A 21,034-nucleotide genomic window follows, 5' to 3' on the forward strand; every position below is an offset into this window, starting at 1 on the left:
GGTAACAAGGAGAGAGAGCGAGCTTGGGTGGATGAAACACCACTGAAGAGGATGGACTGATAGTGCCGTAGACACAGGGCTGCACATCTTACACTTAGGGAAAAATAGCCACCCCTCTCACGTGTAGTCATCAGTGACCCTAGGAGTTTAATGGGTTGGTAAACAATCAGAAAGCCCCCTAGTCAGAACTGTCTATTTAATAATTTTAAACCTCTGGTGATGCCAGATACGGGGAAGGCTGCAACATGCCGCGTTTGTTTATAAATCAGCCTCCTAGCACATTGTTGAAAGGTTCCTGGATGAATAATGTTTATTCACTTGGGCTACAGTGAATATGTAGCCTGGGCTACAAATGTGAACATGAATGCGTTTTTCTTTATAGATGGTGTTGTGCTGCACAGTGTCCCCAACTTCTAGATATTTAACTCGTAAAGTTTACAGCAACACTTAACTGCATCTGGATTTCACATTGAATTTGGGAAGGCAAGAATCTCACTGTAATTTGCACTGACTGCCCTGTAATGGAAATTATGGCTTGGGACAAGTTTCAAATGACGTGTCTATAAACTAAGGAAAAGTTGATCCATTCAAAGGCTGGTTATGTGCAATTGTAGGATTTTTTTTTTTTTTTGAAGGCCATTGCCAACAAGAAATACTTATTTTAGCAGCTTGAAGTAAACTAGCGGTGAATTAAAAGTTGGTCTTTGTTAAATTGTTGGTTCATCAAATTGAGTCCTAAAAACGGAGTAAAAGTTGCAACAGAACCGTTTGGGGCTTTTCAGAGAGCTGTAAAGATGGAGTGCAGCGTTACAACTGGGTGGTGGCAATGAGTGAGTGGACTTTAGGAGACAAGCAGCCTTTTTAATGGGCAGAATGCTGGTCCGCGGGGCTTCCAGTCCTAGCCCTGCAGTGAAGTGGGCCCACGTCAGTAGGTATGTCAGCTGCCCTCCCCGCCGTCAGTCCGTCTACTTCTGTGCTCCTGTCTCCCCGTCTTCCTCCCCCGCCATCTGTTGGTGTTAGTATCTCATTCATGTTCACAGCTTTCCCTCAAGTATTTAATGATCGTTCCTTGACTGTTCTTGGCTCATATTTAAGACTGAGGCCATAAAAAGCTGAGAGGCTCTGGATGGAGGCACGGATGGGGCTTGTTGACCATGGACTTAACTGTAGGGAGATCATTTAATTAGGGAATAGCCAGATGTCCACATCTGGAAGTCTCTTCTCGGAGCCCACTTAACTTAATCAGAGAGGAATCTTCCTGACTGGCTGCCAGGGTTCTTGGGAACCGTGCAGTAGGCGCATTTCCAACTTCAGTCCCCTGTTTCCAGCACTGTACAGGTAGCCCTCAGGAGTGGTGGGGGTTCTCTTCCCGACCACCACAATGAAAGGAGTAGCGCAATAAAGTGAGCAGCAATCCTTTAGCTGGTGAAAGATCTTGCCTTCGATTTTTTTAAAAAACAAAAAACACCACACCTGTGAAGAGCCATAAAACGAGCTGTGCCCCATGCTCCCCATTTATGTCAGCTGTGCTTGGTCTTCTGGTTCAGTGTCTCAGGATAACTAATCAACCCTTCCAACAATCCTTCTGTTTTCAGCCCTGACCCTTCCCTTCTTTGTTACCATGCGTGGCACCTCTAAGTCCAGGGTCTCCCCAAGCTTCTATATGGGTTCACCTCCTTTATCGTGGGTCTCCCCTGTTGCAGGCACTTGAGGTTGTAGCTTTTCCTCTACTCTTCAGGGGTCCCCAATCTCTGGGCTGTGGACCAGTACTGGTCCGGGCCTGTTAGGAACTGGGCGGCACAGCAGGAGGTGAGCTTGAGTGTAGTGAGTGCACTTGACTCATCCCGAAACCATCTCCCATCCCCAGATCTGTGGAAAAATTGTCTTCCACGAACTGGGTCTCCGGTGCCAAAAAAGTTGGGGACCACTGCTAGGTCACTTTCCCTCTTGAATGAGTTTTCCATCTTTCAAAGCACTGGTCGAAATCACTTATCTGCTGATCTCTCCCCCTTCTATCCCTCGGGGTTTATTCCTTTATTTCTACTTTACTGGGACATTGGATAGTGAAGGAAACAAATGCCCTTGATCCATCTCCCATGTTTGACCAAAAGTCTTCCATTCTCTCATCATACAGTTAACTTGTATATCCATTCAATAATTGTTGTGCACTTCCTAATCCTGGGCCCCGAGTAGAGTGCTGGAGAGATGAGCAAAGCGGAGACATATGCCTGGACAAAGCCTCGATGGTGACACGCGTACAGGGATCGTGCCAGCGGTGGAATGGTGACCAGAGAGGAGGGAGGGATGCGACAGCCTTGGCCAGGGACATTGTGGAAGGCTGTGTGCTGAATAAACTGAAATTCTGTGGCTTTACGAATTCAACCGTTGGAAGACTCGCCCATTAATTATTGCTGAGTCCAAAGAAAAGCGGTGTATCCAGCTCAGATCTTCAAAATCACTGGGCCAGCTGGGTGGGCCTTTGCCTCTCCAGGGTCTTCCAGAGCTGCAAATGGCCCTCTGCTCTCCACCCATATCCTCTCAGGCCCCTCACTGTTGCCATGCACACTTAGAAGTGATTCTGGCCATGGGAAGATGGAGAGTTTGCAGAAGGCCTTCTCAGGGTGCGAGACATCACATCTTGCCCTCACTGCTGCCTTCCAGCCTGCGAATAGCTCACTGCTGATAGAGACCTCAGTAGTGTTGTTGAGAGGTACTTCCGCTGGTTTCTGACCTTATTATAAGTAATTGCACATATATAAAATTCCAGCAATGCAGAATAGCTAAAGCCCATGAGCTCATCAATTAGCTTCAGTTAACCCAGAAAACAACCTTGATAGTGTTTTCATTTTGGCTTGAAGATAGCTCCGTAAAAGGCGCAGTATACGTGTTATGTCCCAAATTCATACACTCGGTTGCCACTGGTCCCTAATGCCAGAGATAGCAGTGCTGAAGAACATGCCCTTGCAGATGGAACAAAGTGATGGGTGCTCTTCGCCCCTCCTTGGTCATGTTGCAGTCCCAGTTCCTATTGAGAAGGGTCTGAACGTTGTCCTCTCCTCATTCCTGTGCCCTGCCTGGCTTTTCTCGTTGCCACTTGAGAAGTACTGGGAGCTCCAGAAAGCTTCCACTTGGTGCCTGTGCCCGGTCCTGTGTGCCTAAGCTATTACCCCAAGGTAGGGATGAAAGAAGAGGCATAACTCTACGCTTAAGGACGCCTCCTTCTTGAGAGGATGCTGTGTTTTAGAAACTTTGAAGTAATGTCTAAGGTTTTTATTGCTTGGGTATTTTCAAATACATGTTCATATTTGAATTCTTAGCCCTCAGTCACCCTGAAGTGTGAGTGTGTAAGAGGTGGTATGAGGCAGAAAATGGTGTCTCTCAGTGTGTACTTTGGCTATATCCTGCCCTGCTGAAAGGGTCGGGTTTGCCTTTCTGCCTCATAGTGGTATAAAAGGGGGTGGTATAGTCTATTTAGCAGAAGGCAGCCACGTCATAGAAATGCTTACATTCTCACAGTTGCCAGCTTACAGAGCATCACATGGCTATGAAAATTCAAGTGTTTTCTATCCCACCAGCCATTTACTGAGTGGATTACAGCTCTGGGCAATGGCAGCCAATGTTCCAGCTTCACATTTTTATTGGTGTCGTAAACAAACAAGCCAGAGAAATATCTGGGAGGTTGTATGTGACAGCAACTCATATCACACTTCTTATTGTAGCAACTTACATAGGACAAAAACTTCTCAGTGGTGTGGCACATGGTGTATAAAGATGTTCTTTTTACTGAATTCAGTGACCTTCAATGGGTAGTGTTAGTCTCACCAGTTTATGCTGATAACGTGCGTTCTGTCTTCATGAGGAGCCCTGTCCCCGTCCTGCTGTGAAAACCCTAGTCTCTCATCACTGTAATCCTTTCCTGTAGCGAGGTTTTAGCCTCAGACAGCTGCTTTTCTGTTAGGAAGGGAGAAATAATGAAGGCACCCATTATGCGTTGACTGAATGGGAAGTGCTCAGCGGCATAATTAACCCCGTAAAGTGGTGAGTCACGATCCCCGCAAACCAGCCAGCCAGGAAGCCGGGCAGCCTCCGATGCGTCTGCTCCGGTGGCCCTGTGCAGGCCTCTCCTGATGTGTGGGCACCAAGTGCCGGATTTCGTCTTAAGAAGTTGGAGCTTTAGTGGGTGTTCTAAAGGTTGCCTGAGGAAACATCCCATCTGAAAAAAGATGTTTAGGCCTGGTGGACATCTGTCTGGAAGTTCTGCTTTCCTGTCAGATACCAGAGTCTGCATCCTAGAAAAAAGAGGAGACTCCTGCCTGAGGTGCTTCCCAGATGGTCTTTTTGTCATGGAGAGGGTGGCCTTTAGAAGCTTCTGGAAGTCCATTTCACCACTCATAATTTCAGGGCATGTGGGCCTAGGTCTAGCATAGGCAGTGGAAGGTGGTGAAACAGTCAGGAAACATGTCAGAGCCTTGCTTTGCAAATGGAATGCAGGGATTCTTGTGAAGCAATATTAGAAGATGCAGCCTGCGCGAATGTCAGGAGCCAGCGCCTTTTATTTGTTTGTTATTTATTTATTTTAGCATCAGACTGCAGAATTTTGCATAGGGTACTTTCTTTCCCCTTTCCAAACAAGTACTGTATTGCGAGGAAGAAAAAAGTAGTAAAAATTGTGTGTACATCTACACATACGCACTAATAAAAGAAAAAAAGAGTCAAGATAGCTCAGGGAGGTAATATTTCAGAAATTATGTATTTGGAAACAAAGGACAGGTTTAGAAGATGTTTGGGAGATACAGTTGGACTGGGCCTCAGTTACAAAAATGAAGGCCAAAGTGGAAGACGTAAAAATGTTTATTGGCCTCTTAACCCTTTCCCCCTTTATACACACATTTTAGACTCAGAGTGTGGTGGTATTTCTTTCAAAGTAATATCCCGTAGGTAATCATGCGCCAAATGTCTCTGTGAAGGAATGAGTTTTAGCGCGTCAGGTTCAGGCCCCTGTCTCAAAAGCTCAAAGCCTCACTCCCCTTTTCCTAAACTTGAAGCAAAATGGTTTGGTGAGTTCTTGAGACATTTTCCACACAAACATCTGCAATCATCACCTCGGTCTTTCTCATCTTCCTCCTTTCATTTTCATGGTTTCTGTCTCTAGTCTCTCGCGTCTCACTTCATTAGGCGCCTAGGGAGACCTTCCAGGATTGGTCTGTCAGTCACTGTTTGCGCACATGGCCTGCCCAGCATTCCAATGGGCCAGTTCAGGGATAAAACACCTTTCCCTGATGAGCGTTGTTCTACTGACTCCTCTCCTGTGAACACCGGATGGGCACAAAGCATTCCTCTGATTAATGGGGATGTCCTTTGGGTTACAGCACACTTAGATCTGAGTGTGAGTGAGGGTTGTATTGGAAAACTGTTTCCCTCAAAGAGTGGCTTCCATGTAGTCAGAGAGCCACAGGGTGTAGTTGTAGGCCAGAGATCTACAGTCTTGGCTGCAGTGTAATCGTTGTAGGAGGGACAGGAAATGCTGACTTCCTGTCTGGTCTCCCTTGTGCTGTCAAAAACTCCTGACCCGACTTGATGGAGCCGTTCAGAGGATCTTTGTCTCTTGTTTAGAAGTTGGCTTTCAAGGACCTGCAGTGGCAGAGACCCAGGAAGCAGGGTTTCCAAATAGGATGTCCCTGAAATTCTTGGCACAGGAAAAACGACGAAGTGAACATGAGATTATTAACACACCAAGAATAAATTTGCCATTGCTGTCCACTTTTAGTTGGGGAGTTGAAGCCTTGTACATTGATTTTGTGCTATCATTTTTGCCACTGTGTCTGCACCCCTACCTCATCACCTGTTGTTAGTGCACCTCGGAGTTTGTGGGTGGATCTTACATTTACCACATGCAGTAAACTTCCTGTACGGAGGTGCTGGAAACATCTTCCCTTGCATCAAAAAGTGTATGCCTGCCAAGTGCAGCTGGAAGAGTTCTCATGATGAGATGGTTTCAAATGAGGTTAGAATGAACAGAAATCTGTGTGCAATGTCTGAACCTTTTTCTAAGAAAACAAAAAATGTGCTCCGTTTCTCCCATCTTCTTAATATTATGTAAACATTGTTTTTGCATATTTAACACAATCACATAGCTACATGAAAATCTTGAATAAATTCTAGTTGTAAAAAGTAAATTTTTTTTTATTTTGGGTTTTTGTGTGTGCGTGTGCTGTGTCGGAGAGGCAGCTTTACAGAAGGTTGCTATGGCGTTGAAGTCTGCCTTTTTGGGAGGGAAAAACCCTCTGATAAATGGTGGTGTTTGTGGATCCAAACCAGAATGAGAACTTCTGATTGAGAGTCTAGAAAAGTTATAATAAACTCATCCTACAATAAAAAAAGAAGAGTTACCCTCTGGAATTATGAGTCCCAACCCAGAAAAGTTTTCAGCAAACAAGAATAATACTCCACAGATTTTCAAATTGATGGCGCTTTCCAATGGCAACTAATTTGTTCCAGCATTGAAGTGAGCATAATTAACAGAGACTTTCTTTCTTAGGCCGATTAACCACCAAAAACCATGCCAACATTGTAACTGTAAGCAGTGAAAACCAATATTTATGAGGGGGATTGTGCAAGAGTTTGTGTGACAGATGGACATTTTATCACTGTTGATGTTTGGAATTCCCTTGAAAAGTAATGCAATATCTTGTTATTTATGAATGAATGAACAAACGATTGTGCTTTGCTGACTGAGTTCTCTTTAAAAAGAGGTATACTAAATTAATCTTTCTCTGCTTAACCTCTATTACTTTGTGTTAGGTAGGCTCATATATTCTGATGAAAAAGCTAAAAAATCATAATTGTGTTTTTATTACAGATACAGATCCACGTGTTTTAGAAAAACAAGAGTTACAGCAGCCAACCTATGTTGCCCTCAGCTACATTAATAGGTAAGCTGTTTTCAGAATTTATAGCAATGTCATATCTGCCACGTTTATTTTTTTTAATGTATCTTTTTTAACAGAGTAGAAAAAACGTTTTCAGTTTTAAACTATTTACAGGAGATTATTGAAAATCAACCTGTATGTGGAATTTCCTCGTTTCTGTATTGGGGAGATGAGGAGGTAGTTCTCTGTGCAAACATATGGCTGAAAACGACTGATTTACAAGCTCATTCTGGAGCTAGTTTGTATGCAGAGTTAGAATATGCTCCTTTGACTTCATAGGGCAGTTTGAGAGATTAATGGATTTATGTTTGAGTGGAACTTTTAAATGCTGGGGCGAAGAGGTATTTTATGAATTCAGAGCATTGTTGGAATATCGGAATATATATCAGGATATAAGAAACTGAAATAATTTAATATAAGAAAGTTATGCTGTGAGCGTGTGTTTCGTGATACAGTCTTTCCTATTAGCCAGCCTTTGGGCCCTGCTCAGGTCATCCGATCTGAGCCTTAAGAACTGAAAGCTCTGAGCCACCTGTGTGTGACCACCAGTCCTACAAGGGGACACCAGCACCCAGAAATAACAGGGAGCCCACACAGGTGACTATGCTACTCACTCAGATATTATTAATGCAGATTTATTCCTAATTCTTATCAGCCTAATAACGATAATAATCACTCAGAAACAGTCAGTAATATCACACAAGAGAATTGGGGGACAATGAACCCAAGTCCCAGAGTCTCAGTCTACAGGTCCAGGAGACAGTACAGTAGGCAGGGCAGCCGGCAAGCGTCTTTTACAAGGTCCGTCTCTGGAGCCGGGTTGGCTGTGGGGCAGAGCCTCCAGCGGCACGACAGTCAGGAGATCATGGTGTGGTGCTCAGCTCTCTCTGCAGCGGTCTGAACCAACCTCAGTTTACACCCTTTTGAGGGTCCTGCATTCTACCTCTCTGGGTCTCTTCATAAGTGTTTTGGGACCCCTGATACCTCAGGGAATTTCAGATGGGCTTATCCTGGGGTACTCCACCTCTACAGACGTGTCTGTTCAGGTCACGTGTGCAGGTATCCTGAACACTCCAACCTGCCAGGCATGACTTAGGTAGTTTCCTTCTTGAACCAAAGTGTCTTGGCTGACTGGCAGCCATCTTGGTTGACATGAGTGATGCCATTTTGTTCTGTATACTTTATCCCAGAGGTCCCCAACCCTTTTTGGCACCAGGGACCGGTTTCGTGGAAAACAGTTTTTCCATGGACCAGGGTCGGGGTGAGTAGACACGAGGCAGAGCTTGCCCACCCACGCTCACCTCCTGCTATGCGGCCCTGTTCCTAACAGGCCACAGACTGGTAACAGCTCAGCCCTCCGCCCGGGGGTTGGGGACCTCTGCTTTATCCTACCTTGACCTGACCAATGGCATTTTATTCATTCTGCTCTCCAAAGTAGCAGCTCATCTTTTAGTAAAAACATTCTCAGCACCTGACCCATCTGTGTAGAGTGACGTGAGTTTTTACTGAAAGTGACATGTGAGCACAAGCTTAGGGAACAGTCAGAACTTGACCTGTCAGGTCTGAAGAGGACTTGGTGTCTCAGCCAACTCAAATACTGGAGACAGTGATTTCCGGAGGGAACCTGAAATCAACTTGCGTTAAGAAAGCACACACGCCTGAAGAGAGAGAGCAAGGCAAAGCTAGTTTTTAATGAGAACAAAAAATTCTCTGCTTGTAATTCAGTGCGTGAACTTCTATTGGCCGTCCCATTTTTGTGCACAACGAAGAGTGTTTTTAGTCTGTTGGCATCAGAGCTGAGGTTCAGTGTCTGAAGTAGAAAGCTGGGAATGGATTATCTGGATTGTTTCATTTTAATGCCTTGTTAGAAGAAAACATACTTCAGCCTTGTCTAAGAGAGCTTTGAATTAGAGTTGCCTGTGCTGTTTCAAGTTCCTGTATGAATCCTGGTTTTTAAAAGGATTCATTAACATAAACATGTATTTGCATATCTCCTTTGGATTTCCTGCTTATCAGCCTTCCCTGGAAGTGAGAGAAAATACCTGTAGTTTACCATTACCCATAATTTTTGAGATGTTTAAAGTTAGAACACCTTCTAAATCACATCAGATGTGAATAAAGAAGTATGTGTTTGGACTGCTCACAAAACCTTTGTTATTTCCAGTGATGAATTAGCATGGGTTTTGAAAATTTTTTGTACATAGAATTATGTAAACGTTAATTAGCCTGCTAGTGCTGAGGAATAGGATGAATAGGCTTATAGATCAGTTGTGGTATTGAGTAGGACTTTTTAATAGTGTGGCAGCTGTGGTTTAGATAAAAAGTTACCTGGATATGTACAAGTTCAGGTGATACTCAGCCTTATTCTAATTGGGCCTGTGAGGTTTTCACATTTGCTCTTGCAGCTCGTATTTGTCAGCCATGTGGGCAGCCGCGGTCTATTAATTACACAGGTTTTATACTCACCAAAGAAAGAAATATTCTGCCAAGTGTGATTTGGAACTACAGAAGAAGTCAAATAGAGATAAGAGCCACACACACACACACCCCACCCCCCCCAGAGAACTTGAATCGAGTGTGATAGTGTAGCATAAACAGTGCGGTGGGATACGCCTAAACCCTAGAATTGCCATAATCAATGGATGTGAAATTGCTTGGATGAGTCTTCTGGGAGAAAATGAGTCATTTTTTAAGAATAATATTTTATTGTTACAGCCTTACAGACATTGTAGAAAATTAGTATAATCAAACAAAAAATTTTTCTTTAAATTAAAACATCTCATTCCCACCCCCCAGGTGTCACTGCTGGTAACACTTTAACACATATTTTTTATGTTGTTTTTAAGTAATTTTTAACCCAAAGCTGGCATACTGTTCTGTAACCTACTCTTTAGTCGTTGATTTCTGCTTTAACATATCAATGCACCTGGATCGAATGTATGTGTAACCCAGACCATATTAGATCTTCCCAGATGATCTAAACAAATCCTGTACAGTTGTTCGTCTCGTGCGTGTCCAACCCCGAATGTCACATTGCGCCTCGGTTTTGCCCCTCGGTTCTTCTGTTCTGGCGTGGTCCTTCTTATTGACAGGGACCGTTCAAGAGATGGGCCAGGTGGCCCAGAAAATGCTCCCAGCTTCTGGGTTTTCCTTTGGTTATGTCCTCATGGTGTCATTTGGCAGGTTCCTCCATGTTCTGTGTTTGCTATAAACTAATTTGGACCTGGAGAAGACTCCTCTTGAACTGGATACATCGTTTTTAAGAGGCCTCAGAAAACAGAATTTATGACGTCGCATCCCGGCTCTGAGGGGCAGATACATGTGGAGGATCGACACGTTTCCTGGTGATTTTTAGGTGAAGGGAGGGACTGTGTATGGAAGGTTGCCCAGGTTACTGACAATGCCTCTCACCTGGGATCCCTTTCTGGACAGTGCCACATTCATAAAATAGTACTTAACGCATGGTAGACACTCTGGATATTGGTTTGTAGATGGTAAATAAACGCCTAGTAAAGGAAAGAGGGCAGAGCAAGGATGAAGCCAAGTCTGGCCTTAGGGAAAATATGCTAACGGCGTCTTAGGGGCCTTAGCTACAGAAGGGAAACACTGGAAGTCACATGAAGCCAGTACGGCTTCAAGAAGAGACTGAAGGCTAATACGGGTTAGGTAACGTGGAAGAGTCAGCTTGGCAGCAGCAATATCCTGGCTACAGCAGAAGAGAGTACTGTAAAAAAATAAAGAACATATGAAAGATCTTTTTTCTTAAACCTCAGGGGAAAATAAAGTCTGACTTTGCTGAGCAGTGAAGGCAGGAAAAGAATTAATATTTCTCTGCTCGTATATCTATTTGTCCAACTCTAATGTACTTTTGGGCGTCTCAAGATTGAAATGAAACTTTCTTTGGCAATAACACTGACTGAAATCAACAAGGTTAGGATCCTTAAAATCGAGCTAGCTTTTTGGCTTATAAAAAGAAAAGAATTGAGTAGAAATTGTAGCCTTTATTTATATCTATTTAATGTTGCTTCACTCTTCTGAACGTAATGTGTTTAACAAACCTTTAATTCCTTTAAAAATAGGTCTGTTACAATACCCAAGAAAATTTTTAAATAGAAATAGTTTAATGAGACTGAATGAATTAGTGGAGTTTGTGGGAACAGTTCTGCAGAAGAAAGATATAAATTTTAAGGATAGGGAGTTCTAGTAATTCTCTGGCATGAGGAACACCAACAGGTCTATGTAATGGGAACTTTAATTGCTTAGTCTGTATAATATTTATTCACCTGGAAAACAAAGTATAAAGGGCAAGAAAAAAAAGCTAGAAGATTTTGAATGAAAGAACATAGAAAGAATAACACTAGAAAGAGCAAAAATAACACTTTTTTTTGCCTTGTGTTCTATGCTAAGCATTTTTTACATTGCTATTTAACTTACTCTTCACAATAACCACATGAAGGAGGTACTGTGAAGATCTCCAGTTTACAGGTGCAGAAGTCGAGACTTCTGCAAGTTAACTAACTTGCCCTACTTCCCTGGGTGGTACACCAAGGAAGTACTAGGTTCAAATCTGCCCAGTTAGGGTCCAGAATCTGTGTTCCTGATCACTGCACAGCCTGACTTGTGGGGATATCAGAGAGTAAAGTACTAGTTCAGAAAAATAAGAGGGGAATTTGGAAAACTAATGTTGGAAAAATAGAGTAGGACAGCTAGGCAGAGGGACCACAGACAAAAATAGGAGTAATTACTATGCTGTAGATAAGTGGAGGGTAGCAACCTAGTAAAATGAAAGTGTGAGACAGTAGAAGCTAAAAATGTCATGAGAGGTGACCAGTAACTCAAATGATACATTGCCCAAGGAAACGTGTGCGGGGCACCTCCTAGCTCAGCAGGCTGTGGCTGCAGTGGGACAGGACACCGTGGCATGTTAGATCAGGAGGAAGGAAAGGGTGGAGCACCGTGAGCACCCAGGAAGCCACCCTCCACCACGTCTCACCTAGCAGGCTGGTGATAGGTGAGCTGCAGAGTGAAGTCAGCTGAGTCTCCATAAAAAGGTTGATGAGAAGCCCTAGGTTACATCTGGATATTTCCTTTAGGTTATTACAGTGTAGCTCAGGAGTTGCCTTGAGGTGACAAAATAGCTTATTATTAACTTGCGATGCCCCAGAAATGGATAACTGAGATAATTTAAAGATATAACAACATGCATGGCCATGGCTATTAATTATACTATATTCTCTACAAAGTTTTTATTAAAGTCATATAAATTGAAGTTTCCAAATTAATTTTTTAAATGTGTATCATTTTTGTATGTTGTAAAGGAATACCATGCCTAGGCACAAACTGGTACCTTCTTGCACTCAATCCTTGTCACTTACTACCTCCCCAAATTTTAATATTTTGTACCTAAACTACAGCTCTACTCAAATTCCCTTCACTACTCAGCACAGTAGCAGTTAGGTTTGACCACCTAAAAATGTTTTTTTTTTACTTAGCGTGATGTTTGCTATTTAAAATTAGCAAATTATAAAATGGGTTTCATAGAACAGTAATCCCAAGGGGTGTTCACCAGTCTGTCTGTCTGTCTGTCTCTCTCACACACACACACCCCACCCCTGAGCTAATCACAGGAGGGTTCTTTGGTCGATTAAGTTTGGGAAATCCTGAGTTAAATAGAATGGATTTCTTTACCACAGGATATATCATCATCTCCTACGCAGATGTGCATTTTATGTCTCCGAGAGGGATAACGTAATTCTCAGGGGTACCTGAGCCCCCAAGCACATCTTGAAGCATCTGATGGCACTAGTTCTGTGCATACCAGTTGGTCCATTGCTAGAATTATCATTTCTGCCCACATCCTCAAGTTCCCAAGGAACCTGGAAGCCTTTTATTCAGGACAGCTTTCTATTCTTTTTCTGATTCAAATGCAGAATGCTATCTTTTTTTCTCATGGTCTGCTGGAGAGAGGGAGGACAAAATTGTCCCCTTATCTGCTGACTCAGTCCACTTCTTTTGGGGGGGTGGCCTCTTTTAATAATGATCTATTTACTTCTCACAACTTGCCCAGACACTTGGCTGGCTTCTGTTTTCTGGTTTTGGGTGTTTTTTTTTTTTTTTCTTTTTTAAGAAAGGGTTTCCCCCCTCTTAGAAAACTGTTGCTCTTTATCCCATTCCCCACCCGCAACTTCCTCTTCTCTCTCTGAGAAAGAGGGCCATGTAGGGTTCAGAGTATGGCCTCAGAAGCGAGACTGCTGAGCTCTGGGTCTTGTCTCTGCTGTTCATCAGCTATGTGAGCAAGCTGGCATTCTCTCAGCCTCTCCTTTCTCTAATAATAATAGTTTCTTGTATTAAATTAGTTAGTGACTGGAAAGCACATATAGCAGTGCCTGTGACATAGTGTTATATAAGTAAGAGTTGTGTTTTTTTTTTCTCTCTACATTCTGCTTATGCCAAATCACCCTGTTCTCCACCAACTCGATACTTAGAGGAACAACAACTGCAAAGGAAGCATTGCTTTGGAGCAGGGCCAGAACAGCTCCCACTAGGGAGTAAATTCCATGAGGCAGAGACATTTCCTGTCTCCCACAACTGTGTCCCCAGCCCCCAGAACAGTGTTTGACACATAGTGGTCTCAATAAATATTTATTGAATGAGTGTAGACATGTGTGAAAGGGAATAAATGATTGAGTTTAGCGACACTTCTGTGAGGAACCAGGGGCTTCTACTATCCATGTGCATTGAGAGACTTGTGTGATGAAAATGAAACGTTATACAACTTTTAGTCAGCATTTATATGGAATTTAGCATGAAAATATACTAACGGATGGCCATAACTAGTTCTTCCACCATAAACGACTGGACAGATGTATGAGATAGTGGTTTTCGGGCTCAGGACGGTAGGCGGTACCAGACTGTGATTCCCCAAGACAAACTTAGGAGGCGAGTCCTGTGATCTCCTGGCTCACTCTCTGAGGACTGTGTCCTATTGCAGTAGAGTGAGCGAGGAGAGCCCAAGCGTGGCAGCCGCACCCAGCTGAGGACAGGCCGGTCAGAGTTGGGGCAACTGAAGTTACTGGAGTCTGTAGCGCAGAGGAGCTAGGGCTGAGGCACCTGTGCAGCCAGGAGCCATAGAAGTTTGGATGGGGGTCTTCATGAGTCCCTGGCTGAGGGTGGGCTGCACCTGTTCAGGGTAATTCTCGGATTCTTACCAAGGAGCAGTGGCAACAGGGGTGAGGATGAAACAGTGAGACCAGAGGTCGAGTGGTGCTGGTAGACACTGCATTCCAGCTCAGCCAGCATGGAAACAACTTGTCAGCACCCTAATCGTCCAGCCGAGATACCAGAAAGACCTTAATTAGAAACAACGACTTTGTCCTAGAGTGTGTGGCCAGCTCCAGAGACGCCCTACAACACCTAAGGTCCCATAAGATCTTCAGGGGAGACAGAGATTGGAGGTGAATTCTGACAAGTTAGAAGGTCTTGGGAAACACTTTGGGCTTTCCACAGACTGGACCTAATAAAATCTAAACCTAGGCCTACACAAGTTCACCCTGAAATCGAACTATCTGCTAGTTCCAAATAACTAGTCTTCATAGGAATGAATCAGATAACACGATGTCTAATATACAGTAAAAAATTACTAGACATGAAAAACAGAGGAAAGCCTAGCCCTTATACAAGGAGGGGGGGAAAAAAGTCAGTAGAGACCCTCCCCTAAGATGGCCCAGATGTTACATTTAGGAAACAAAGACTGTACAGAAGTCATTATAAATGTGTTCAAGAACTTAAAGGAAGAGTGTACTAAAGAAGAGGTTGTTTCGAATGAAGATAAAATCAGTCTGGATGCTTTTTTTTTTTTTTTTTTTTTTTTAATCCTCCTACCAGAGTGTGAACTGCTGAATGAACGCCTTCTTCCTCTTTCCCACTTTTATTCTCACTCCAAAGCCTCACCCAATTTTCCCAAACTCTCACTCTTCAGATGGACTCATTTTGCCAGATTATAATCTGTCATAGCCTTGTACAGCATAAAAAATGCTGCAATCAGACAAGTGTTCACTGGCCTTTTATTTTATACAAACAAGCCTGAAGCATTTGATTTTTTTTTTTAATCTAAAGGCAGTGTTGGGTTTTTTTTGGTTTTTTTTTTGATTTTTGTTTTTTCCATGAAACCACCTGTCTGTGGCCTTCAGAGAGCAGCCATGTTTACTGCAGGACAAGACATGCGTTTCTCTTCCCCCCCTTGGTGCCTCGGCCCCAGACTTGGTGCCTCGTGCCGCACGCCGTTAGATCTCCAACACCAGGCGTCGCGCTACCATTTTCTTAGCCTGCGTTTTTATGGAATCAGTTGAAACAAAGCCGAGATGGCTGCCTGCCAGATTCTCCTTGTAATATCTCTACCCTGATTTGGCTTGCTCACTGTGTTCTGTAAAAACCATGTACACTCAACGGATACCGGGAAGCCGGAAAGAGCCCTTCCGTGACATTTTAGCTTGTTCTAACAATGAGCTTGTGCTGCTGGCGTAAAACACATGGTAGGAGTGGGGGGAGTCTTGGCAGAGCTGGGCCATAGGACTCGCTTGTTAGGCCTCCTCGTATAACTTATTTTGTCATCTGCAGTTTGTTCTCAGGACAGTTACTGTTTTAAAACGGGTTGCTTATACAACTCAAATAATATCAGGTCATGTTTTTAGTCTTTCTTATCTCCACCCATCGGTATTTATGACTAATCTTTATTGTATGCGTCTTTGAATCCAGTTCGAAGCTGCATTATTACATTTTATTTTTCAAAATCCTCAAACTTATTACAGGTCAAGAGGTGCCAGGGACACTGCAACGATCTAGAATTAGACATCTACTTCCTTTCTCCCCACTTTGAAGAACCCCACTTACTGGACTTTGTCCTAAACAAGAGCTGCTGTACTTTCAATATCTTCAACCGTGACATTTCCCTGCCCATCAGCGTCTCCATGGCCACCTCATCTTTTGCCACATCTGCCTTGAGACCTCTAGGATTTAACCCCTTCTTCCTTGCCTCCACATTCAGGCTGGTTGCTGGATATTAACTTTGAATTTACCAATTTAGATTAACGCCCTTGCCCCAACCTCAGCCTCCTCGTCTCCAATCTCAGCCTCAGGTAGCATGTCTCTCTATTCAGGCTGGCGGCCGAGAGTCACCACGAGAAGCACCTGACAAGTGTGGTTCACCCCTCCACAGACACAGCCTCTCCAGTCTCAGCTGGGCCCTCAGCACTGTCCCGTAATCCTTTCATCCCAAGTGACAACCTTGCTAAATGTATCTGTTTCCAGTGCTTCCCATACCTGTGTTCAATCTCAGCTCCCCTCTCTCATCTCTGAATTCATCTGGGTCTTTTGTCCATGTTCGCTTCATTTCCTCTCCCTTGTTCCAAGCTGGCTCCAGGGCCTCTCTCTCATTTCTGTGGCCTCGAACGCCCTCTCCTCTGGCTTCATGCAGTCACACTGCAGTGTCAATATAACCGTGGGTACCCATGGATGTTCATCCTCAGAGCAGGTGGAGATGGAGGGGTTTGGTTGGTTCTGACATGTTTTATAAAAATGTGAGAGATTGACAGAGGAATGAAAGATATATAATATACAAATTCATATATAATATACACATGCTTCTGTTTTGTTTTTTTTACTTAATATCTCTAGATCAGAGAGAGCTCTCATTCTTTAATGGCTACATAAAATTCCAAGATATGGATATGTAATACTTCAACCCTTCCACTACTAATTGGTGGACATTCAGGCTGTTTCCAGGTTCATTTGCGTGTGTTTGTTTTGGCCACTAATAGCAGTGTTGCAATGTGGATTGACCCCTGTTTCTTCTATAGGCCAGTACTGCTCTGCTTGTGTTTCTACCCTAGTGGAATCTCAGCTTGCCTCTGTCTCCCGCCAGTGGCCTCCTGTCACAGTTGGAATTGACACAAAACTCGTCACCATGGCCAGCAAGTCTTCTGTGACCAGGCGCCCCCACCTCGCCGGCCTCGCCATCCCTCCACCCTGCCCCCGCCACAGCTCCTGCTCCCTGAGCACACCCCGCTCTTCCTGACCCCGTTCTCATCCTTGCTGGTCCCGCTGCTGGGATGCCGTTCCTCCCACCAGCGCGTCCCTCAGCTCACTCTCCCAGCTTATTCAGGAGTCTGGGTAGACATCACCTGCACTGCAGGTCTCCCCTGAGCACCAGTTAAAATAGTTCCCCGTCCACCCATCTCTTTGCCCTTACTCTACTTTGCTGTTCTTCTTGGCACTTACCACCACCTGAGATCACAGGGCGTGTTGTCCTTGAGTGCCTGTATCCCCCCCCCCCCCGGAGAATGTGAGCTCCATGGGGGCAAGGACTTGCCATCTTGGTCATCGCTGTATCCACAACTTGTAGAGCAGTGCCTTGAACACCCTAGGTGTTCGATGTTTGAATAAACGCATGAATAACGGCCACAGTGTCGTATGTACGTCGTGCTGCCCTCCCATTCTGTATTTTATACATCTTTCTACTTCTGCCTCTTCACACCCGACAGGTACAGGGGCTGCTGTGTATGGTGGCAAATTTTACCATAAGGGATGACCTTGGGGATCCCCCTCTACCCCCACCGTTCACATTTACAAAATGACTCCAGGCGCTACACCTCTCTTATTTCATTTGGAAATTCAGATCGCTGGCAGTAAGCCACTTGATTTATCATTCTCCCCTTCTGTGCAGCGCCTCGGAGTTAATTAAGAAGGCCATGAATCTTCCCTTCGCAGCTCTGACGCACTCCCGTTTGCAGGGTACTTTCATATTGCTGAGACCGTTGATTTGGGACTCGGTTGAAACATTACTTAATTTTCTCACATTGAGGTTCACTATGCTGAGCCTAAATACTCGTCTTGCCTTTGAAGGTCCCTTTGCTCACAGGCTTTAAAATAGCCTCTTGTTTTCAGTTTCTAAATAACTTGTTCTCATTTCCGACACCACGGCTAGGACCTTGCCCATCGGCTTAAAGCAGTGCAGCTAGGTCAGCCCAGGTCCCCAGAAAGAACTCTTCATCCTCAGCCACAGAGGGTGGACTCTCACCTCTGGTCTGTGTGCTGCTCGTTCCAGCAACAGCGCAACAGCAATCCGGGTTTAGAAAGGGACAGCCACGTCGTCCCAAACCACACAAGGCCGTCCAGCCTGAACAAATAGACAGTCAAGTTGAAAGAAAGCATTAACCTTAAATCCTTAAAAGACCAAAGCTAAATTTTATCGCAGTTGTGATATTGAGGAAGAGTTAAGTATGTAATACAGAAAGTCACTTCCATTGTTTTATCATTTTCAACACAGATTGGATTCTGTTAGTTGAGCGACTGCTGTGGGCGGGGCTCTGGGCAGTGCACTTGGCTGTGTCATCTGTAATCTGGCAATGACCCTGCCTCATGGCCCTTACCACCCTGTCACACCTAAGAGAATGAATTGGGGAGCGGGGGGAGGCACTTAGCTTTTTTAGTGCCCTGGTAAGCTGGTGAAGCCTATGAACTGGTTCCCAAAACACTGTAAATTCATAAACTAAATTATATATGACAACAAAGGAAACTAACTGTATTAAAATACAATTGTCAAAATATTAAAATTACAAATTTATGATTTGATAGCATGAGCCTCTTGATGAAGGCCTTAAATAAGAAAGCTTAATTAGGTGCCGGGTTAATAGCTTCCATAATTGCAAATAAGTAATTAGTACAAACAATATTTTGAGATCTGTTCCAATCATTCTGTGACTTCTAGTGGTGCAGAGTAATAGATACTTTGACAATACTGTGTGTAGCTGCCTATATTCACAGTTACAGTAAGGCTACATTTTAATTAGAAGTCAACGGAAGTAAAGGTGTGTAAGTTTCTTTTTCCTTAGTCTCCCAGATCTCCTGAATTCTACCCAGGGCCCCTTTGGTCCACAGACCCCAGCCAGGTTCAGAGCACCTCACATGTCATAGTTATTAAGTAGCTCTTAGATGTGGGCTCAGACCCAGATTTGTGCAGTCGCGAAGCCTTTGCTTTTTCTTGTATGTCGTAATGCCTCCCCACGCTATTACCTTACTTTCCATAAGAACCTCACATGTTTAACCTGTCGTCATACGCCCTGTGGAGCAGGTTGCGGCAGAAGCAAGTAATAAAAATTAAAATGTGATCATAACTCTTTATTTTACAAGGAACTTTCACAAATACTCTAAGGATCTTAATTTCTTTGCAATCCCACATTTTCTCTATTAAGCTATGATTCTACTACAAAAGATGGCTCTTACCTCACTTTTTACAAGGATCAGAGAAATACAGTGACTTGCCCAAGTTCACACAGCTAGTATAAATGACAGTGTTGGGATTTGAACTCCTGTATCTTCTGGTTGTGTATCGCTGTTCTGTCATTCTTCTGGATTACCCACGTAGTGATGTGGAAAGATGTCCCCTGATTTCTCAAAACCGCACAGAATCCAGGCATGTCCAGAGCAAGGCCCATGTCTCCTAATATCCAACACCATTGCCTTGCCCCCTACACATTGCCTCTAAAAGCCTATAGCTGAGAATTTACCGTCATCTAGTTTTTTTTAATGTATTAATTTGAGAGAGTGAGAGAGAGAGAGAAACATTGGTTTGTTCCAGTTATTTATACATTCGTTGGTCAATTTTGTATGTGCCCTGACTGGGGATCAAACCCACAACCTTGGTGAGTCAGGACAGTGCTCTAACCAACTGAGCTACCCAGCTAGGGCTCATGGAGTTCTTTCATCAGATATGAAGATCACGTGGGATTACCAGACATGCTGGCTTGTACTTTAGGTCATGTCTCCAGAGGCCGATGAACCCAAACAAGAAATGAGGAGGCTTTTACACTCAGCCCTGGGCAGGTGGTGACTTAGTCTCTGGTCATCGCTCTCGTGTCAGTCCTGTCCCGGGGGCTCCCTCCCTTGTTTGGTGCGCGTTGGTGCATTTCCCCCATGACCGTCCACTCTGCACAGTTGTTAAGGCTGTAAACGTGATGTTCAACGAGCAGGGTTTGCAGAGAAGTCTTCCCCGCAGCTTCCACCTTGTGATCTTTGCAATTTCCCTGCAGGTTTAGGTGACAACATGGGCCCATGCAATTTACAGATGGTGGGGCCCACATGCAATTGGTTCTTGCCAACTCCCTCCCTCCTCTAATAAGATGGTTCAGAATGCCAAATCCAGAAATTAGATCCGGCTTTTGGAATCGTCCTTTGCCTTCTCGGCAGTGTGTGTGTATATGTTTTTTCGGCTGTGTCTGGCTTAGCCGACTCCATCTTTTAGTTGAAGTTGAGAGAGTTTAGCAATAGTTTAGCTCTCGGAAAGCACAGTTATCACCTTGGCAAACTGTGTGTTCACCTCTGTATGTATGAGATTCTGCCCAAGTTTGCCTTTTGCCCAAACAAAGGTTAACAGAAAAGGCTGTGGTGTCCTCACCCTTAAACCTAGAGGAAGAGCGTAATGGGGCTTACTCTCTGCAGTGTGTCCACTGCAGATGCCTCTGGACGCAGACTTCCAGGAGAAAAGAGAATCCATGGGCGGTTCGAAGTTGATTTCTATTTTCATTATTGGGGCAGATTCATTTGGAGCAAATAAGCTGGGACATTGCTTAGATTTGTTCTTCGCTTTGCCCATGCAAACATTCTTTCTTTCTTTTATTGCCCATTCTATCGTGTTCAGCACCAACCAGGTTAGTGATGTACAGTTCTCTTGAGCCAAAGCAGTATGCTGAAAAGCTGGTTCTGTGTTGCATTAATGTTTGCTAGACAGCAGCCGTATTTTTTAAAACTCACAGCCAGAACGTGTTTAGTCCTAAAGGCACATTATGCTCTTAGCTCATGTACCCTTAAAAAAAATTATTTCTGGTTTTTGGCATAGACTTCTCTAGCGTTAAGGCAGCAAGGTCTTATTTTCTAGAATTTTAAAGAGGCATGTACATATTTGAATATTGTATCAAAGAAATCTTAATTCAGACTTGAAAAACTATTGTAAACTGTTCAATTTCCGATCCCCTAAGTCACACAGAACATTTATAGCCCCTAAAAGATGCCAGATACAAAAAATCAGGTCCTGGCTATGGAATTCTACGCGA

The 21,034-nt window shown here is 43.9% G+C and overlaps 1 protein-coding gene across 1 annotated transcript in view; it reads left to right on the top strand.

Moving 5' to 3' along the window:
- The window catches only part of JAZF1 (JAZF zinc finger 1), a 296,398-nt gene that overhangs the window by 162,621 nt on the left and 112,743 nt on the right, over positions 1-21,034 (top strand). The window contains exon 2 of the mRNA XM_024563022.4: positions 6,860-6,932. Coding sequence (XP_024418790.1) covers positions 6,860-6,932 — 73 coding nt within the window. The remainder of the gene's footprint in view (positions 1-6,859; positions 6,933-21,034) is intronic.

This window comes from Desmodus rotundus, chromosome 6 (assembly GCF_022682495.2).
Source record: "Desmodus rotundus isolate HL8 chromosome 6, HLdesRot8A.1, whole genome shotgun sequence".
Taxonomy (NCBI): Eukaryota; Metazoa; Chordata; class Mammalia; order Chiroptera; family Phyllostomidae; genus Desmodus; species Desmodus rotundus.